The sequence below is a fragment of the Aquarana catesbeiana genome, linkage group LG08, assembly GCF_042186555.1.
Source record: "Aquarana catesbeiana isolate 2022-GZ linkage group LG08, ASM4218655v1, whole genome shotgun sequence".
Classification (NCBI taxonomy): domain Eukaryota; kingdom Metazoa; phylum Chordata; class Amphibia; order Anura; family Ranidae; genus Aquarana; species Aquarana catesbeiana.
Genome location: NC_133331.1, coordinates 282,059,101 through 282,080,211, shown reverse-complemented (window position 1 = coordinate 282,080,211; position 21,111 = coordinate 282,059,101). Strand labels below are relative to the sequence as shown.

Genomic DNA, 21,111 nt, shown 5'->3' with positions numbered 1-21,111 from the left:
CACATACTAGGTACGTGATCCTGTGCAGGAGAGCCGCCTTGCCACCGTATATGTAAGTTATATGGTCGACAAGCGGTTAATACAGATGATTGATGTCATGTGACCTCCCAGAATCCTCCTCACCTCTCCGGTCAGGTCTGTTTTATTAATAGATAAGAGTGATGTCATGTGACCTCCCAGAATCCTCCTCACCTCTCTGGTCAGGTCTGTGTTTTATTAATAGAGATAAGAGTGATGTCATGTGACCTCCCAGAATCCTCCTCACCTCTCGGTCAGGACTGTGTTTTATTAATAGAGATAAGAGTGATGTCATGTGACCTCCCAGAATCCTCCTCACCTCTCGGTCAGGTCTGTGTTTTATTAATAGAGATAAGAGTGATGTCATGTGACCTCCCAGAATCCTCCTCACCTCTCCAGTCAGGTCTGTATTTTATTAATAGAGATAAGAGTGATGTCATGTGACCTCCCAGAATCCTCCTCACCTCTCTGGTCAGGTCTGGGTTTTATTAATAGAGATAAGAGTGACGTCATGTGACCTCCCAGAATCCTCCTCACCTCTCCGGTCAGCAGGTAGATGATCTCCAGGGTGAGCTGTAATAACCTTTCAGTCATGTGATTCCGCTCCTTCTCCATTTTCAATAAAAATCCCAGAAACAAAATCTGCTCCTCGTGGGAGGGGCCTCTGTAAGGTTCAATATATAATAAATGAAAACAAAACCACAGCTGTTCCTTTTTCTTTTAGTTTTACATATAGCATGGATGGGTTAGAACCTCATGTAAGGTTTAAACTGCTGTCTCTGCTCCTACTGAGGAGATTTTCTCTCACCTTGTCCCGCTGACGCAACAGGAAGTAAGGGGAATCTCTGTAATGGGGACAAAGATGTGTGAAATGATTGAGGTGAAGCTACACAAATGCAAGTAAGTGTACGTTGGGGGCTTCAGGACACCGGAATAGGAACGTGCCGACAACTAAAGGGTGCCCAGCCATAGAAATGGAGTGAAGGATGATGGGGGAAAAAATGAACAAGGAAAAGGGTGACAGTTCATCATAATATTTGTCTCTTTATATAACAGCAGCTCTGTCCCTCAGAGGACATGAACTGCCCCCAGTGCTGGGCTTACTGCCCCCTGTAGGTGTATAATAAAGCATAGAAACCACGTGACCTGCCTCCTATTAACACATGATCCCAGTCCAGGCCATACACACAGTGCTGGGACCCCCTTCTCCCAAAATAAGAAGACATTTATTACCTCCTCCACACTGGGTACACTCTCTGCAGCCTGAACACCAGCAAGCTTCTCACTCTGCAGCAGGCCATGTCCTGTCCCCTGTTATTGGCTACAACAAAATGGCCGCCGGAATGAACTGTGAAAAAAAATATTTTCTATATTAGTCAGTAGGAAACTTTTTTTTAGAACTTCTAAACAGCTCTCCGTATTTGCTCTCCGTAATTTTACTGAAACTATCCTTTATTACCAAAATGGACATACAATATAATTGCTACAAGATAATGGCCGCCGCTCTCTCGCAGTAAGGACATTGTAGTCGTTTCTACCACCAATAGGAAAAGCGGAGTGTGTATCTCGTCCTGTGGATGGAGCTTTGCGTCACTATAGTAACCAGGAAGCGGCGTGGAACGCAAAAGCGGAAGTTGTGAGCCACTGGGCGGAAGTGGGAGGAGACTAGCGATGATAGAGGGGAGACAGGGATGTGCTCAGGACTGAAGGGGGTTTTCATGACTCCAGGCTGAGCTGGGGACATAATAATATTATTTATTTATTGATAAGGTGATTATCGGCCACACCTCATTATTTCTGTCTGCAAAATGGGGTTTTCTGAGAAGTTTGTAGTCACTCTGTTGGGGGTCATTTACTAACTACTGTCTTGGCTTTCATCCATTCATGTGTGAGTTGGATGGTTGATGGAAAAGGGAGTTAGCGTTATATCGGGAGACAGGATCTACAAAGTGTCTGTGCTCCTTTTTCTAACCATTTGTGTTTTTTATTTCTAATTTCATTTGGGTTGATACATATTGTTATTCACAGGAGTCTTTGTTGAATCGAGGAGCTTTTACATTGCCCTAGCTAAAGATGGAGGAGAAGCGGGGTCACATGACTGAGAGAATATTAGACCTCACCCTGGAGATCATCTACCTGCTGACCGGAGAGGTGAGGAGGATTCTGGGAGGTCACATGACATCACTCTTATCTCTATTAATAAAACACAGACCTGACCAGAGAGGTGAGGAGGATTCTGGGAGGTCACATGACATCACTCTTATCTCTATTAATAAAACACAGACCTGACCGGAGAGGTGAGGAGGATTCTGGGAGGTCACATGACATCACTCTGATCTCTATTAATAAAACGCTGACCTGACCAGAGAGGTGAGGAGGATTCTGGAATGTGTATCTGTGCATTTATTTGTTAATTTCTTTATGTTTTTCCCTTTTTTAGGATTATGGGCCCATAAAAAAGTTGAGTGAACCTCGGAGTCCCCTATCCATGATTTTTAAGGAGAGCGAAAAGAAGATTCTAGAAGTCACCCAGAAGATAATTGATCTGCTGACGGGAGAGGTGAGCGGTGGTGGGAATTCTGGGACATTATCCAGTAACAGACAAGGGATGTGTCTGGATGGTGACTGTATCATTGTGTGTGTCAGGTTCCTATAAGGTGTCAGGATGTCACTGTCTATTTCTCCATGGAGGAGTGGGAGTATATAGAAGGACACAAGGATCTCTACAAGGACGTCATGATGGAAAACCGGCCACCCCTCACATCACCGGGTAAGAGGAGACTTTCATTTCTTGTATTCAGGATCCACCTAGATACACACATCCTCTGATATAAAGACATAGAAACAATGTATTCAGTCAGTGTGTGTGTTTCCTACAGATGGATCCAGTAACAGGAATCCCCCAGAGAGATGTCCCCGTCCTCTGTATTCCCGGGACTCCACACAGGAACATCAGGAGATCCATCAGGAGGATCAGGTAGTGGAAACAAGTAGTTCATGTTTTCAGATTATGTGCCTGGAGCAGCATTACATGTATTGTTTTTTTTTTGCTTTTTGGGTTACGTAGGAAGAAAACCTGTGTGAATCTAGGATTGAAGGTGGAGAAGAAGAAAGATCCTTCAGAGATGATGAGCAAAGTGATAAGGAGGAAATGCCTTCAGCTAGACAAGACAGATGTTCCTCTCCTCTCTACTCTGGTGATTTAGAGGATGACTACAAGATTCTACAGGACTATCATGTAGGTCAAACTTTAAATTAGGAATGCTGATTGGAAGGACAGAGGGAGTGGTCTGTCAGAGTAAGGGCAGATAGAACAGAGAAAGGACATTGTTGAAGACCTATGACCGGATTGGGGGTCCATTGGGTGGTGTAAAGGCAGGTAGCTGGATTGATCATATATACTGGGGAAAACCAGCGTGGCTTGATAGAAAAGACAGAGAAAAGGGCATGTTAACCTCGGTTCGCTTGTTCCCACCCCTTTTCCTGACCGGCCGGGCTGCGTGCTCGGATAAGGGTCTGGTATGGATTTTGGGGGGACCCCTTAAAATCTATACCAGACCTAAGGGCCTGGTATGCCCCGCGACGGGGCTCACAAGGTGTCAATCTCGCCGATAAAACTCTCGGCGAGATTGACTTCCTTTTCTAGTCTCATCGTACCCGAGTCACGTTCAAAATGAACGGATTGTTCGCGTGTGGGCAAGTCCGTTCATTCGGGAAGACCGGCGGACATAGTCTGCCGGAAAGTCCGGTCATGTGTAGGCAAGTCTGTCCATAGTCCGGTCGTGTGTAGGCAAGTCCGTTCGTAAAAAAAGTCCATCGGAAGTCTGTCAAAAGTCCGTTGGACCAGTCCGGTCGGAAAGTCTGCCCGTGTGTACGCCCCATTAGTGCACATTTGTGAACAGTCACCTTTGTAATACATGAGATTCTGGATGTTGGGCATTTTGGAGCTTCAAGCTACAAAATGCTCAGGTATGAATGGGGCCTAATACCTTGATTTTATGATTCGTACTGATTCTGGTAGCTCTAACAAAAATATTTTTTTTTCTGCAGATTATATAATTTATCTTTTGAATTATCTAGGGTGAAACTTTAATGAATATTAATGTGGTAGTTAAAGAGGAAGAAGAAGATCTGCATGTGAGAGGTGATGAGCCACATAAGGAGCAGGAGATCCCTCCAGAGATCAGCACAGGTGAATAATAAACAGTAAATCCAGAGAAGAGTCCCAGATTCTCCTTGTTCAGTCACTACAACAATCTCTTCTTCTCTCGCCTCCTCTGTCAGTAGACAGTAATGGGGAGACAGTATGTGCCCAGTAGGGAGTCATCAGCCTCTATTAGGACTTTTGCTGTCTTCTTCCTGCCCTTTCATCATTTTGGTCACTTCTTGCAGTTAGAAAACATAAAAAAATAAAGGGAATGGCACCCAGTTTAATACTATCCATAGTGAGGGTTGATTGGAAGGTATCCAGCAATATGGCACCCATCTGAAAACATGTGTTGGCAACCAGTCAAGGTATACAGCAGCTCCACCTGCCAATCAATAAGCCTACAAGGCAGTCGGGTCAACAGGGACCATCTAGATCAGTAGATACAGCAGGCAACTAAAGTGAGGGAAAAAAAGTATTTGATCCCCTGCTGATTTTGTACGTTTGCCCACTGACAAAGAAATGATCTGTCTCCTTCCCGCCGAGCGTACGCATATATGGGGCCTCGGCTTTAGGGGGGTTATACCAGGATGATGCCCGTAGCTGCAGGCGTCATCCTGGTAAAGTTTTTTAGAGCCAGCGGACGGCTTTCCAGGGATAACAACTGATGCGGCTAAAAGCTGCTCAGTTGTTATCCCGGAGGAGCGGGAGGAGATATCCCCCCCTCTCCCGCCACTTTCCGCCGCTCTTACCGGGCCTCCTGTCCCACCGGGAGACCCGATCCTCGATCCGCCACTTCCGGCGGCTAGAGACAAACTGGCACGAAGCCGGAAATGGCTTTGTTCCAGTCTTCTCTCTGTAAACACGGAAGTGACGTCACAATGTCACTTCCGGTTTACTCGGCTGCCAATGGCGCCGGTTTTTAAAAAATATATAGTATTTAGAATTGCAGTTTTTGGTGATCTGAATACTTTTAAGCGCAAAGGAGGGATTTGGGGTCTTTTAGACCCCCCCGATCCCTCCATAAAGAGTACCTGTCACCTCCTATTACTGTCACAAGGGATGTTTACATTCCTTGTGACAGCAATAAAAGTGATCACGTTTATTTTTTTCAAAAGTGACAATGTAAAAAAAAAAAAAAAAAATATGAAATATATATATTTTAAAGCACCTCCATCCCCGCAAGCTCACGCAGCAAAGAAAATGTACACGTAAGTGGCGCCTGCATTTGTAAATGGTGTTTAAATCACACATGTGAGGTATCCGCAGAGCGAGAGCATAATTCTAGCCCTGGACCTCCTCTATAACTCTAACCTGGTAACTGTTATTTTTTTTTTTTTATTTACTTGGCATAACTTCATCTTTCACATTATACTAAAAAAAATTGGGCTAACTTTACTGTTTCGTTTTTTTTTAATTCATGAAAGTGTCTTTTTCCCTAAACAATTGCGTTTGAAAGACCGCTGCGCAAATACAGTGTGACATAAAATATTGCAATGATCGCCATTTTATTCTCTAGGGTCTCTGCTAAAAATATATATATATATATATATATATATATATATATATATATATATATATATATATAATGTTTGGGGGTTCTAAGTAATTTTCTAGCGAAAAATTTAATTTTTAACTTGTAAGCAGCAAATGTCAGAAATAGGCTTAGGCATGAAAGGGTTAATGTGAAAGATAATGTTACGCCGAGTAAATTGATACCCAACATGTCACGCTTGAAAATTGTGACAAACTTTGCCCCCTAAAAATCTCCATAGGCGACGTTTAAAAATTTCCACAGGTTACCAGTTTTGAGTTACAGAGGAGGTCTAGTGCTAGAATTATTGCTCTCATTCTAACGATTGTGGCGATACCTCACGTGTGGTTTGAACATTGTTTTCATATGCGGGCGCAACTTACGTATGCGTTCGCTTCTGTGCGCGAGATGGGCGGGGCGGGGCACTTTAAAAAAAAAAAATTTCTTATTTATTTGACTTTTTATTTTTACACTGTCTTTTTAACAAAACAAAAAAAAATGTGTCACTTTTATTCTTATTACAAGGAATGTAAACATCCCATGTAATGATAAAAAAAACACAAGAGGACCTCTTAAATGTGAGATTTGGGGTCAAAAAGACCTCAGATCTCTTATTTACACTAAAATGCATCCAGCCTGTGAGGAGAAAGGACACGATCGTCTCCGTCGCTACCGACGGCTCCAGAGAGCGGCAGGAGGGGCCCTCTCCCGCCCCCGATAAAAGTGATCTTGTGGCGAATCCACCACAGATACCAATTTTATCTGAAAGCCGACCGCTTGCTGAAGAAGATAGCGCGGTTATGGTAGCTATCTGCTGCCATAATTACGGTATTCCTCTTCAAACAGCCAACATATAACGATGGTGGGCGGGCGGGCGGCAAGTGGTTAACAGTGAGAGACAGAATAATAACAAAAAAAAACCCAGAAAAATGCATTTCAAAAGCATTTCAAAAAAGTTATAAATTGATTTGCATTTTAATGAGTGAAATAAATATTTGACTCCTTTGCAAAACATGACTTGGTACTTGGTGGCAAAACCCTTGTTGGCAATCAGAAGAGGTCAGATATTTCTTGTAGTTGACCACCAGGTTTGCACACATCTCAGGAGAGATTCTGTCCCACTCTTTGCAGATCCTCTCCAGGTCATTAAGGTTTCGAGGATGAGGTTTGATAACTTTGAACCTTCAGTTCCCTCCACATATTTTCTATGGGATTAAGTAAGTAAAATCTATCAGAAATGCCTAAACTGTCCAGGTGTCAAGAGTTTACCCATCCCAATGAAAAATCGAAAAGGACAAGGTTGGGAAGAGACTTTAAAGGCACCAATGTAGACACAAGATTCTATTGAATGTAGAAAAGTTTATTGGTACATACAATTAAAATCAATGTGAAGATAAAAAATCACGCACACAGAATATACACGTTACATGTGAAAAACTGGAAATTACAAAGTATTCCATTCCTCAAGAAAGCATTGCAACCCAAAGGCCACTCCAGGACCTTAATGTGCTTCTTCTTGAACCACTTCTTTGTTGTCTTGGCCGTGTGTTTTGGGTCATTGTCATGCTGGAATACCCATCCACGACGCATTTTCATTCCCCTGGCTGAGGAAAGGAGGTTCTCACCCAAGATTTGACGGTACGTGGCCCCGTCCATCGTCCCTTTGATGCGGTAAAGTTGTCCTGTCCCCTTAGCAGAAAAACACCCCCAAAGCATAATGTTTCCACCTCCATGTTTGACGGTGGGGATGTTATTCTTGGGGTCATAGGCAGCATTCCTCCTCTTCCTCCAAACACGACGAGTTGAGTTGATGCCAAAGAGCTTGATTTTGGTCTCATCTGACCACAACACTTTTACCCTGTTCTCCTCTGAATCATTCAGATGTTCATTAGCAAACTTCAGGTGGGCCTGTACACGTGCTTTCTTGAGCAGGGGGACCTTGCGGGTGCTGCAGGATTTCAGTCCTTCATGGCGTAGTGTGTTACCAATTGTTTTCTTGGTGAATTTGGTCCCAGCTGCCTTGATCGTTGACAAGATTCTCCCAAGTAGTTCTGGGCTGATTCCTCACCATTCTCACGATCATTGAAACTCCACCAGGTGAGATCTTGCATGGAGCCCCAGACCGAGAGAGATTGACAGTTATTTTGTGTTTCTTTCATTTGCGAATAATCGCACCCAATGTTGTCAGCCTCTCACTAAGCTGCTTAGCAATGTTTTTTTAGCCCATTCCAGCCCTGTGTAGGTCTACGATCTTGTCCCTGACATCTTTGGACAGCTCTTTGGTCTTGGCCATGGTGGAGAGATAGGAATCTGATTGATTGCTTCTGTGGACAGGTGTCCTTTATACAGGTAACAAGCTGAGATTAGGCACACTCCCTTTAGGCCGTGTTCAGATTGGTACAACACGACTGTTGTACAACTGTCATCCTACTTTGCCCTGCAACATCGGTCCTACTTTATTGATCCGACTTGAATGAACAAGATAAGATTTTGCTCTGACTTTGAGATAGTCTGACTTGTCCTTTGACCAATCAAAAGCATCCCAGTGTGACATAAATTAATTTTACTGCTGCTGTAATCACCATGTCGGATGGGTAGAACTAGGATGCGACTTTTATCCGACTTCAATTATATTCAGTAGGCTGTAGTAGGACCAACGTCGGACCAAAATAGTGCAGGAACCTTTTTCAAACTTGGACCAACTTGTGTTGGATCAGTTAGGACAGCTTTCATCGGGAATCATTGATTTACACACGTAATGCGACATATGCTTCCAAAGTCGGAGTGTATGTCGTACCATTGTGAACCCGACCTAAGAGAGTGCTCCTAATCTCAGCTCATTACCTGTATAGAAGACACCTGGGAGCCAGAAATCTTGCTAAATGATCGGGGATCAAATACTTATTTTGCTCATTAAAATGCAAATCAAGTTATAACTTGTTTGAAATGCGTTTTTTTGGAGATTTTTGTTATTCTGTCTCTCACTGTTATGCCCTGTACACACGGTCGGACTTTCCGACAGAAAATGTGCAATCGGAGCTTGTTGTCAGAAATTCCGACCGTGTGTAGGCTCCATCTGACTTTTTTCATCGGAATTTCCGACACAAAGTTTGAGAGCTGGATCTAAAATTTTCCGACGACAAAATCAGTTCGCGTAAATTCTGATCGTGTGTAGACAATTCCGACGCACAAAGTGCCACACATGCTCAGAATCAAGCAGAAGAGCAGCACTGACTATTGAACTTCACTTTTCTCAGCTCGTCGTACGTGTTGTACGTCACCGCGTTCTTGACATTCAGAACTTTGTGTGACCGTGTGTATGCAAGACAAGTTTGAGCCAACATCCGTCGGAAAAAATCAGATGGATTTTGTTGTCGGAATGTCCGATCATGTGTACAGGGCATAACAATAAACCTACCATTAAAATTATAGACTGAAAATTTTTTTGACAGTGGGCAAATGTACAAAATCAGCTTGGGATCAAATAGTTTTTCGCTCACTGTAGGACTAAGGTAACAGATTTTCCATCAGTTACAAAACTCTCATTTATTCCTAAATATGAAGTTTAACCAGTTACAAAGAAATTAAGGGTCTATAATTGTTATCATAGGTGTATTTTAAATGATAGAGACAGAATATCAACCAAAAATCCATAAAAAACACATCATACAATGTTATAAATTGAGTTGCAGTTCAGTGAGTAAAATAAGTATTTGAACCCCAAGCAAAAAATGACTTAGTACTTGGTGAAGAAACCCTTGTTGGCAAGCACAGAGGTAAGACATCTCTTGTAGTTGGTTACCACCTCCCTTGACTGTAGGGATGGTATTCTTAGGGTCATAGTCAGCATTTTTCTTTCTCCAAACACGGTGAGTCCTGCTCCTTAAGAAGGATTAAATGATTCAGTGAAGGATTGGGAGAAAGTGGACAGATGAGACAAAAATTAAGCTCTTTGGCATTAACTCGACTCTCCGTGTTTGGAGGAAGAAAAATTCTGACTATGACCCTAAGAACACCATCCCTACAGTAAAGTACGGAGGTGGAAACATGATGCTTTGGGGCTGTTTCTCTGCTAAAGGTACAGGCCGACTTTGCCGCACAGAGGGGCCAATGAACGGGGCCATGTATTGTAAAATCTTGGATGAGAACCTTCTTCCCTCTGCCAGAACACTGAAGATGGGTCGTGGATGGGTCTTCCAGCATGACAATGACCCAAAACACACCACCAAGGCAACAAAGGAGTGGCTTAAGAAGAAGCACATTAATGTCATGGAGTGGCCTAGCCAGTCTCCAGACTTAATCCTATAGAAAATTTATGGAGGGAGCTGAAACTTCGAGTTGCCAAGAGACAGCCAAGAAACCTTAAGGATTTAGATAAGATCTGTAAAGAAGAGTGGACCAAAATGAGATGTGTGCAAACCTGGTAACCAACTACAAGATATGTCTTGCCTCTGTGCTTTCCAACAAGGGTTTCTCCACCAAGTACTAAGTCATGTTTTGCTTGGGGATCAAATACTTATTTTACTCACTGAACTGCAACCTTTATTTATAACATTTGTATCATGTGTTTTTCTGGATTTTTGGTTTACATTCTTCTGTCTCTATCATTTAAAATAAACCTATGATAAAAAAATTATAGACTTAATTTCTTTGTAGGTTGGCAAACTTACAAAATCTGCAGGGGATCAAATAATTATTTTCCACACTGTATGTGCCACACCTGTGGGGTCTCCGTGGAAGCTGGAAATCCCTGTAGTAAGCACTGCTACAACAGTGATCTCAGCTAGATTGTCAGCACAACATTTAGAGAGCGCTTTGCATTTTCTTGAGGTGGAGATTGTGACATCACGGCCCCGCCTTTCCACCTCATCCAATCAGACAACACTTTGGATTCATTGAGAGGATGCAAATTGTTCTCTGAATGACTTCTGTGCTGGACCAATGCGACTATGCAAAAATATCTGTACTGTAGAGGAAGCCAGGGATGGTTCCTGGAAGACAGATCTGTGTCCCCATTCTTTTGGTTGTGGTCTCTTTAAGGGGGATGAAAAGCAGCACAATTGGAGTACTCAGGGATTTTCACTCTTACAGGTGAGGTGTTCTCGGGTGATATGAGGCCAGAAATTTTGAAGCTTGGAGATTTTGGGTGGGAAAGATCCTCCAAACAGATTATCAGTACTGTGGTCCTGGACGGGTTAACCCGCCTGCAAGAGAGGGCTGAAAAGGTCAGGAAGCAGCCAGCAGATGTCCATGAGGTGTTGTGTGGAGCAGGAAACACTTGAAAGACAGAGCTGTGTATTGGGTTACCAAGACATTGCTAAGCTGCTGGTGACCTTTTCTTTGGGACCCTGGAGCAGGCGGGGATTTTAAACCCTGTGAAGGGACAGGTTTTGCTGGTGGTAAGCCAAAAGGTTTGTTCCAGAGATTGATGGACAGTTTTGTTCATACTAGTAAGCTTTTTTTCGTTTGCCTTTTTTAAAATAAAAACTATTGCTTTCTCCAATACAGCTGGTTAGTGATCTGGAACCCCAACATATCACAAAACCTACGCATCAGCTTTAACTCTCTCTCTTAATTCCTAGGTACGTAAACTTATAACCCATTACAGAGTAGGGTGTGAAGTTAGAAATGTGGAGGCATCCTGGTCAACCAGGGGAATTAATATCTGACATAGGCATCAGCAGGTCCAGATGTTGGCTTGCTTTATTAGTGAGTTTCAGAAGCTTGTTGAAGGGTTTTTAACAGGGTTTTTGAGGATCCACCTAGATACACACATCCTCTGATATAAAGACATAGAAACAATGTATTCAGTCAGTGTTTTTGTTTCCTACAGATGGATCCAGTAACAGAAATTCCCCAGAGGGATCTCCCCGTCCTCTGTATTCCCAGGACTCCCCACAGGAACATCAGAAGGAGGATCAGGTGGGTGGAAACATCAAATCATTGTGTTGCGCTCAGGTGCCTGGAGATGCTTAAAAATGTTATTGCTTTGTGTGTTTTGTAGAAAGAAAACCTGAATGAATCTAGGATTGAAGGTGGAGAAGAAGATACGTATATGAGGGATGATGAGCAAAGTGAAGAGGAGGTCATTCCTCCAGCTACACAGGACAGATGTACTTCTCCTTTCTATACTGGGGATTTACAGGACTATCAGGTAGGTCAAGCAGCAAACTATCCATTTTACCTCCAACATATGTCTTTGAACAGCAAAGTGGTGGGCACTTATTCATGCAGGAAAAACCCTTGGGCAGCCAGATCACCCATTAATGGCTGTGATGTGAGCCATCCTCGGTAACAGACAAAGAGTACAGAGCTGTTCTGAGCGGCTCTGTAGCCTGTGATTGCTGTGATGACCAACCACAGTGATCACAGATGTAAACAGTTTTGGAGAGCCCGCCCCTTCCTCTTCCAACAGAAGGAAAGAAGAAGGGGGAACTAATCAATGAATGAGTCATTCATGGTTTCTAGATCACAGATAGCAACTATTCAAGGTATTCATTGATTCTGGGATAATTTTTAACTCTTTTACCCCTGTATAGTTGATCCTGTCTCTATGTCAGAGCTTGACAAATTTGCTTTGAATCTAGGAGCCAGCTAAAAAAGTTAGGAGGCAGCTTGTGCGCGTGTGTGGCGATATAGGTTTTTTCCGGGAGGGGGGGGGGAGATTTTATGTGCTTGGGTGTAACAATTTTTTTACAATTACAAAATTTTTTTTACTTCATTTTTTTCTTCATCACATAGGGGACAAAATGTCCCTTATGTGATAATTTTTTGGTTACAGGTTCTCTTTAATGAGACATGCAAGGTCTCCCCTGTGCTCCACTGAATGCAATGCATTACATTCTTTCCAGGCCATGCTGGCCAGGTAAACTGTCAATGAGGCCCCGGATGTGATGTTATACGTGGTGCTCCCGGGTCAGGAACAAGATGGAGAGGAGAGCAGACATATGTCCGCTCTCCTCCCCATCTTGTTCCTGATCCGGAAGCACCACGTATGACATCATGTCTGGGTCCCTATTGACGAAGAAGAGTTGTATGGTAGTGGTGATGAACTGTGTAAGGATGAGCACATTCCTCCAGAGATCAGCACAGGTGAGTAATAAACACAAAATCCAGGGAAGAGTCCCAGATTCTCCTTGTTCAGTTACTACAACAATCTCTTCTTCTCCCCCCTCCTCTGTCAGTAGATAGTATGTACCCAGTGGGGGAGTCAGGAGCCATCATGGGGAGGAGAGCGGATGTGTGTCTGCTCTCGTCCCTCCCTTCTACCCTGTGGCGCCCACTATGCCGGTTCCAGGCCCGCAGATGGGCAAGTGGAGCCCAGGATACATAGCGGGGGGTACTTTACCCATGTGTGTGGAAGCAATCGGGCGGCAGCAGACCCACCTGACAAGTGGAAATGTAGAACCATACTGCCTGATACAAATTGTGCAACCCTGCAACAGTGAATGGGCTGACAAAAGTCCAGGCGCCAGGGTGCAATTTCTAGTCGCCATGGTGACCTGGTGCCTGGGATTTGGGAGCCTTGCTCTATATGACCTGTGTATTAACTCCTTCAACTCCTTTGTCCTACACATCTGCACCCCTTTATCTTCATTCTCCCACTGCATGTGACCTGTACGTTAACCTCTTCACCTTTACCTCCCTCTGTGTATGACCTGTACATTTAATGTATCTACTACAATGCTCCATGGTTTTTACCTCCCTTAAAACCGGCATAGAGCTGTCCCCATCCTATTTATCTCTAGGATCACACAGCATCAGTTTCTTGAGTAGCTTTGATTATGATACTCTGAGCTTACTGCGTAAACTTTATGGTTCATACTGGTTCTGGTATCTCTAATAAACAGAATTTTTCTGTAGATTATATAATGTATGTTTTGCATTGCCTAGGTTGAAAATGTAATTGGTATTAAAGTGAAAATTAAAGAGGAAGAAGAAGAGCTGTATGGTAGTGGTGATGAGCCGTGTAAAGAGGAGGACATTCCACCAGAGATCAGCACAGGTGAGTAATTAACACTAAATCCAGAGAAGGGTCCAAGATACTCCTTGTTCAGTCACTACAACAATCTCTTCTTCTCCCCCCTCCTCTGACAGTAATGGGGAGATAGCGTGTACCCACTGGGGGCGTCAGGAGCCATCAGCCTCTATTAATCTAGATACACATGGGACGAATATGCAGTTCAGCAACCGCTTGACTTTTGGCCCATATGTACAACTGACTATTTTATCATGGTCACGTGATAGTTTACGTTTTTTGGGGTTGTATTCAATATGTGCAAAGAGAGATCACATTAATATTTATAACATTTAAGTAGGTAATGACAGATACAGTTAATAGAAAATATAACAAGAATACGTAACTACAGATGCTGTTTTGCCATAGGGTCCCACTTGTGTGGCGTGGCAGATGATCAAAGATGCATACACGATAGCAAGCTCTGAAGACGACACTGAATGTACCAAGTTATAACTGTAGTATATATAGGACTCGAATGTAAGGAGAGGGTGAACTCCCACTGCTAGCAACAATATGACCTTTTAAAGACTTGGTCAGTTTGTAGTGACAGTCCTTTGGTATGAGTCAGCTACAGTAACCAGGATAACCAAGATATTAGAGGCTTTCTTATGTATATGTGAGGCAACTAGACAACTTTAACCACTTAAGGACTGCCCTATAGCAGATTTACTGCTACAGGGGGGCCGTTCTATGCAGAATCACGTGTGTGTATATACCGTATATATATATATATATATATATATATATATATATATATATATATATATATATATATATATATATATATATATATATATATATATATATATGTGTATGTGTGTGTATATATATATATATATTTGTGTGTATATGTATATATATAATATACACATACACACACACATACATACATGATTCTGCACTTCCAGGTAGTGCAGAAGCCGATCAGCTGATCATCCAGCAGAGACACAGGAGTGAGCTCTGTTCTGACAGCGGGAATGTGATGGATTTTGATGAATGAATTTTGTGTCCCTGCTGGAATAAAATACATCACATCCCTTAGTGAAAGCCCCACACACAGTACACAAAAACACTGGCTAGGTACACGGTTACCCCTTTGATCGCCTTAGATGTTTAAACGATAGAAAGATGGGGTAGGGATTTTAGGTAGTGCAAAAATGTCGTCAAATATATTCAATAAAAGAAGATTTATTTCTTATTTTGAGGAGCAAACAAAAAAAAAAAAAAAATATATATATATATATATATATATATATATATATATATATATATATATATATATATATATATATATATATATATATATATATATTTATATATAAAAACAAATGACACAGGCATGTACAATACTGATATTACAATGTTAAACAGGACAACAGGAGCCCCTTGGGACATGACGTGCTGCTACACACTGTCAGCCTGACGAGTACCTTCAGTGCTGTTATGTAGCCTTTCCAAGTCCCTTGGTTTTCAAGTTCCTTTTGGGTCCATATTCTGGTCCTTTTGTTCTCTCTGTGACCCCCAGTTGCTGGTGGTCCCAACTTGCATTGTCAGCCAATGTTCAGTACTTAAAAATCCCCATAGGCAATGCTTGAAATTTTTTTACTGGTTACATGTTTTGAGTTATAGAGGAGGTCTAGGGCCAAAATGATTGCTCTGGCTCCAACGTTCATGGCGATACCTCACATGTATGGTTTGAACACCGTTTTCATATGTGGGCGGGACTTACGTATGCGTTCGCTTCTGCGTGCGAGCACAGCGGGACAGCGGCACTTTAACTTTTTTTTTTTTTTTTTTTTTTTTTATTGTTAATTATATTTTCTTTTTTTTATTTTGACACTTTTTTGAAAAAAAAAAATTGATCACTTTTATTTCAATTACAAGGAATGTAAACATCCCTTGTAATAGGAATATGACATGACAGCCGAAGCGGCGCCGTTTTTTTGAATGGAGAGGCCGTGACGTCATAACATCGCGCCCGTCCTTCGATGATCATAGAGACTACGGCGACCATCTGGTCCACCGGAAATCTCTATGATCTACATCCGGCGCCGGCGGATCCGCCCTCCGCTTCACCGATCATAACGTTGAGTCGGAACAAGCACCGGAGGGCGGCGGGAGGGGGAGGACGTCCCCTCTCGCCTCCTATAGGAACGATCAAGCGGCGGAACGGCCGCTATGATCATTCCTATGGTGTAGAGATTCGCCGGCTGAAACCAGCAATATCTGAATGATGTCTGTAACTACAGGCATCATTCAGATACACCCGCTCAAAGCCCGGACGTCATTTGATGGTGGACGGGCGGGAAGTGGTTAACATCGTAATATCAGTATTGTACATGCCTGTGTCATTTGTTTTTATATATATTTTTTTTTGTTTTGCTCCTCCAAAATAAGAAATAAATCATCTTTTATTGAATATATTTGACGACATTTTTGAACCTCCTAAAATCCCTACCCCATCTTCCTATTGTTTCTATGTCAATTTGGGGATTGGTGCTATTATCTAGCTGTACTTTCCACGACCAGTTACCTTAGATGTTAAAACCCATTCCCAGCCAGTGTCATTAGTACAGTTACAGTGCATATTGTTAGCACTGATAACTGTATTAGTGTCACTGGTTGTGTCAGACTGCCCGCCAAACTATAAAAACCCCGCTATAAGTCGCTGATCGGCGCCATTACTAGTATTAAAAAAAAAATTCCAGTATGTATCCAATAGTTTATAGCTATAACGTTCACGTAAACCAATCAATATACGCTTATTGGAATTTTTTTACCAAAAATATGTAGCAGATAACATATTGGCCTAAATGTGTGAAGAAGGAAAGCATGAAATAAGGAATTATGCAATTGCCTCCATCACTGACTGTCCGACAAAAGCTGGTTGTGGAAAACCAGCATCCGATCAGCGCTTGCAGCTAATCACACGTCCGCTGTCCTTCCTCCCCTCTACTCTGTGGTCCCCGCTATGCCGGTCCTGTGCCCGCAGATGGGCAAGTGGAGCCTGGGATACATAACAGGGGGCACGTGTTGCGGGGGGGGGTGCACTTTACCTGCGTGTGTGTTTAAGCAAGCGGATGGCAGCAGAGCTGACCGAATGCTTCCACCTGACAAGTGCACCTTGCTGCTTGCCTGCAGCAGGACTAAATGTAGAAAAAAAACCCTGCCTGGCAGCCTGAGCTGCATGTTCTGGGCGTCGGTTGATACTAATTGTGCATCCCCGCAACAGTGAATGGGCTGACAAAAGCCCAGGATGTAAATTTTTAGTTGCCATGTCGACATGGCACCTTGGCATTATCAAGCCCTTCTGTAAAGCATTGCGATGCTGATCTTCGACTAATGTATCATCGGCCTATTGGCCTGCTCTATCATCTGCCCGCCCTATCATCGGCCCATCAGCCCGCCCTAACAACGGCCCATTGGCCCACCCTATCATCGGCTTGCCCTAACAATCGGCTTATCAGCCCGCCCTATTATCGGGCCATCGACCCACCCTATCATAAGCCTGCCCTTTCATCGGCCTACTCTGTCATTGGCCCATCGGCTTGCGCTATCATTGGCCCATCGGCTCGGGCTATCATTGGCCCACCGGCTCGCCCTATCATTGGCCCACCGGCTCGCCCTATCATTGGCCCATCGGCTCGCCCCCTCTCATTGGCCCATCGGCTCGCCCCCTCTCATTGGCCCATCGGCTCGCCCCCTCTCATTGGCCCATCGGCTCGCCCCCTCTCATTGGCCCATCGGCTCGCCCCCTCTCATTGGCCCATCGGCTCGCCCCCTCTCATTGGCCCATCGGCTCGCCCTATCATTGGCCCATCGGCTCGCCCTATCATTGGCCCATCGGCTTGCCCTATCATTGGCCCATCGGCTCACCCTATCATTGGCCCATTGGCCCGCCCTATCATCAGCCTGCCCCTATCATTGGCCCATCGGCCCACCCTATCATTGGCCCATCGGCCCGCCCTATCATTGGCCCATCGGCCCGCCCTATCATTGGCCCATCGGCCCGCCCTATCATTGGCCCATCGGCCCGCCCTATCATTGGCCCATCGGCTCGCCTTTTCATTGGCCCATCGGCTCGCCCTATCATTGGCCCATCGGCTCGCCCTATCATTGGCCCATTGGCTCGCCCTATCATTGGCCCATCGGCTCGCCCTATCATTGGCCCATCGGCCCGCCCTATCATTGGTCCACCCTATCATTGGCCCATCAGCATATCACTATGTTGAAAGACTGACTTATTCCTGTATGTAATAGTTGCATTTTATCTTCGTGTCCCTTGTGTTCTGTGACTTACCTTTTATAAATAAAATGAATTACAAAAAGAAATGTCCATGGCAATAAAACAAAATATATTTTTGGAATTTTGGAAAATGTTTCTGAAACTTGGCTTACCTGTCCACATGGTATTTCTTCCAGGTGGACCTCAAAGCAGAAATTATGAGAACAGACGTTACATTTTTACTCCGTATGGTAATACAGTAGAAGACCTCATAGAAGATTCTTCCAGAAGAAGCTCAATGTCCTTGTATCTCCATCCGGGACCTGGCATGGCAGACCTGTCCTTGGACAAGGGGAACTTTCCTGGTCACTCACTCCCCATTACTCATCGCGCAGGGGGCGAATTGTTCCCATTTTCCAAGCATGGGGAACGTTTCATCAAGGAGGAAGAACTTCTCACAGACCCTTCAAATCATAGCTTGACAGGGACCTATTCACACTCTAATTACGAAAATAGTTTTATTCAAAATTGCTTTCTCCAAAGACACCAATCTAACCACGCCTGGGGACACCCTTATTCCTGTACCGAGTGCGGGAAAGGCTTTAAGCTGAAATCGGCCTTTATTAGACATAAAAGGACCCACACCGAAGAGAGACCATTTTCATGCACCGAGTGTGGGAAAAGCTTCTCTCAGAGGGCCCATCTGGTTTCCCATGAAAGGATTCATACGGGGGTGAAACCATATTGCTGCTCCGAATGTGGCAAATGTTTCTCCCACAAAATCTCTCTGATCACACACGAGTCGTTTCACACGGGGGTGAAGCCTTTCTTCTGTACCGAGTGTGGGAAACAATTTTCTCGAAAGTCAGTTCTCATCCTTCATGAGAGGGTTCACACGGGCGAGAAGCCGTATCCGTGCCCGGAGTGCGGGAAGTGTTTTTCCCAGAGGACTCATCTGAACACACACAGGAGGAGCCACACGTCGGAGAGGCCTTTCTCCTGCTCGGAGTGCGGGAAGACCTATTCTCGGAAATCATACCTCGTTGATCATCTCAGGACTCACACGGGGGTGAAGCCTTACTCGTGCTCTGTGTGCGGGAAGTGTTTCTCCTGCAAGTCAAATTTAATCACTCACCAGACGATCCACAGCAGCAAGAAGCCTTTCTCGTGTGCCCAGTGTGGGAAATCTTTTCAGACAAGGTCGGCCTTCACGTATCATAAAAAGTTGCACGCTGCGGATAAGCTTCCTTTGTGCTGAGAAGATGGGGTGCATTTTGCATGACTTTGACCTTTTTTTTTTTTTTTTTGGATTCTAGATAGGAAAGAGCTTCCATAAACATAGTATGGATGCAGGAAACTAACATTGATGGTGAAGTGTACAGATCTGTGTCCGGTTGGAGAAATTAACCCTCACTTCCTGTATAGTCACAGCAGGAAGTGACAGGAAATATCTTCAGAGGGTTCTCACCAGAATAGGGGTCCCCACTAGACGTTTTGACTGGATATTGTATATTTTAAGATGCACTGTGGCCCATTTCAATCAGTGGTGGGACAAATAACGTGAAGCCAAAGTCCAATTGGCTCTGGAGTGCCCCCTTCTCCACAGCCAAACTCAAAGCAGAAAACATATTCTCAGGACCCCAGCTATATGCCTCACCTGTATGTCCTTCATTATCCTAAAGATGGAAGCCTCCCTGTACAGCTAAAGCCCAGCTATCTGTTTTGCGAAAAATAATGACTGCTGTACCCCTCCACTTATAGTCTGCTGTTTGGACAATGAAGGAACACACATTCATGAGGTCATCCCTGTGTACTCCTCTACTGTAAGCATCATGACAGGGTTGGAATGACAATGCCGAGTAATACAGCCATTATATACTCAGTGCTGCCACTTCTCACCCTCTCTAGCTAAGCATTCCTCTACAGGAAGCTAATATGAAGACAGATTCAGCTATTTATACTGGCTGTGTTGTGACATTACATATAACAGATGCATAACTGGATTAAAGGGTGCATTTTTAATCACTGTCTGGATGTGTGCTTTAAAATAACCTTTAAGTCATCTGTTAAAAAAACAATATTACATTCTAGTACATTTTTGACCAATGTTATATTTTACAGCAAGGCAAAAAGTGAAATAATAATAAATAGTATTTATTACCTATTTTTGCTTTGGCTGTACATACTCTTCAAATTGCTGATGTTGCACAGTGGTAAAAGGTGTGCTGTTGAAGCATTTTATTGCCATTATTATATCCAGGTCAATTAAGAAAGTTTCTAATTATAAAATTTTTTCTTGCTCCTGCTATCCCCCGAGAGTTGTGCTAGAATTCTTGACTAGCCTGTTTAACCATTTAATGACCAGCTATGTAAGCCATAGTTGCTAGACTTTAAAGTGGACTTTATACTTTAAAGTGGTTGTAAAACCTTAAAAAAAAACCCCCAAAAAACCTGCAAGACAAAGGCATAGCATACTAGCTCATTATAAAATACTCACCTTAGATCAAAACTCTCGTAGGGGTCCCGGCACACTGCTCTGCCCGGTGACATGTCTCCCGGAGTTATTTCCGGTTATCGCAGGCTCTAGCGCTATGATTGGCCGGAGCCAACGGCACGAGCAAGCCTTATTATAGGCTTACCTGTAGTGAAAAGTGCATGTAAAAGGTTTACAACCACTTTAAGTGGTTATACCAAGATGATGTCTGCACCTGCAGGAATCATCCCAGTACTGTTTTTTTTTAGAGCCAACAGTTGGCTCTCTTGTAAAAGCAATCCTAGCGGCTAACTAGCTGCTGGATCGCTTTTACAAGCAGCGAGAGGGGATGTCTCCAGCTGCCTTCCATGACTTTACCGGAAGCTCCTGTTCCAAGCGAATGGAGAGCCGAATAAAGCCTGGATTGACTTTGTTCGGCTCTCTGTTATGGTAGCCCGGGAACGATGATCGGACATCAGCAATAAAAGTGCTAAATTTGTTTTTTTTAAATCAACATTTAAAAAAATGTACCTATCTACATATACATCCTCTACTCACCTTTGCACCCCCACAAAGCTGCTTACCTCTGCACACCACCTCTTTGTCCACCTTTGCCCCCCAACCCCCAGCTTACCTTTGCACTCTAAATGGCTAACCCCCCCATCCCTTCCATCTGCTCACTGGTGACCCAGTA

General features: G+C 43.7%; 2 protein-coding genes across 2 annotated transcripts in view; one reads left to right on the top strand and one right to left on the bottom strand.

Annotated features, from left to right (window-relative positions):
* LOC141106757 (uncharacterized) overlaps positions 1-1,341 on the bottom strand; it is a 168,518-nt gene extending 167,177 nt beyond the window's left edge. Inside the window, exons 1-2 of the mRNA XM_073597684.1 lie at positions 1,252-1,341; positions 556-682 (exon numbers count right to left, since the gene is read on the bottom strand). Of these exons, the coding sequence (XP_073453785.1) occupies positions 556-682; positions 1,252-1,319 (195 nt within the window). The 5' untranslated portion in view covers positions 1,320-1,341. The remainder of the gene's footprint in view (positions 1-555; positions 683-1,251) is intronic.
* A 291-nt stretch (positions 1,342-1,632) lies between these two features.
* LOC141104583 (uncharacterized) lies at positions 1,633-19,966 on the top strand. Its single transcript, XM_073594203.1, has 11 exons — positions 1,633-1,788; positions 2,047-2,169; positions 2,459-2,578; positions 2,665-2,788; positions 2,898-2,995; positions 3,086-3,256; positions 4,099-4,210; positions 11,533-11,621; positions 11,704-11,853; positions 13,593-13,704; positions 18,142-19,966. The coding sequence occupies exons 2-11, from the start codon at positions 2,092-2,094 to the stop codon at positions 19,200-19,202; spliced, it is 2,115 nt and encodes a 704-aa protein (XP_073450304.1). The 5' UTR covers positions 1,633-1,788; positions 2,047-2,091; the 3' UTR covers positions 19,203-19,966.
* Positions 19,967-21,111: the final 1,145 nt, after the last annotated feature.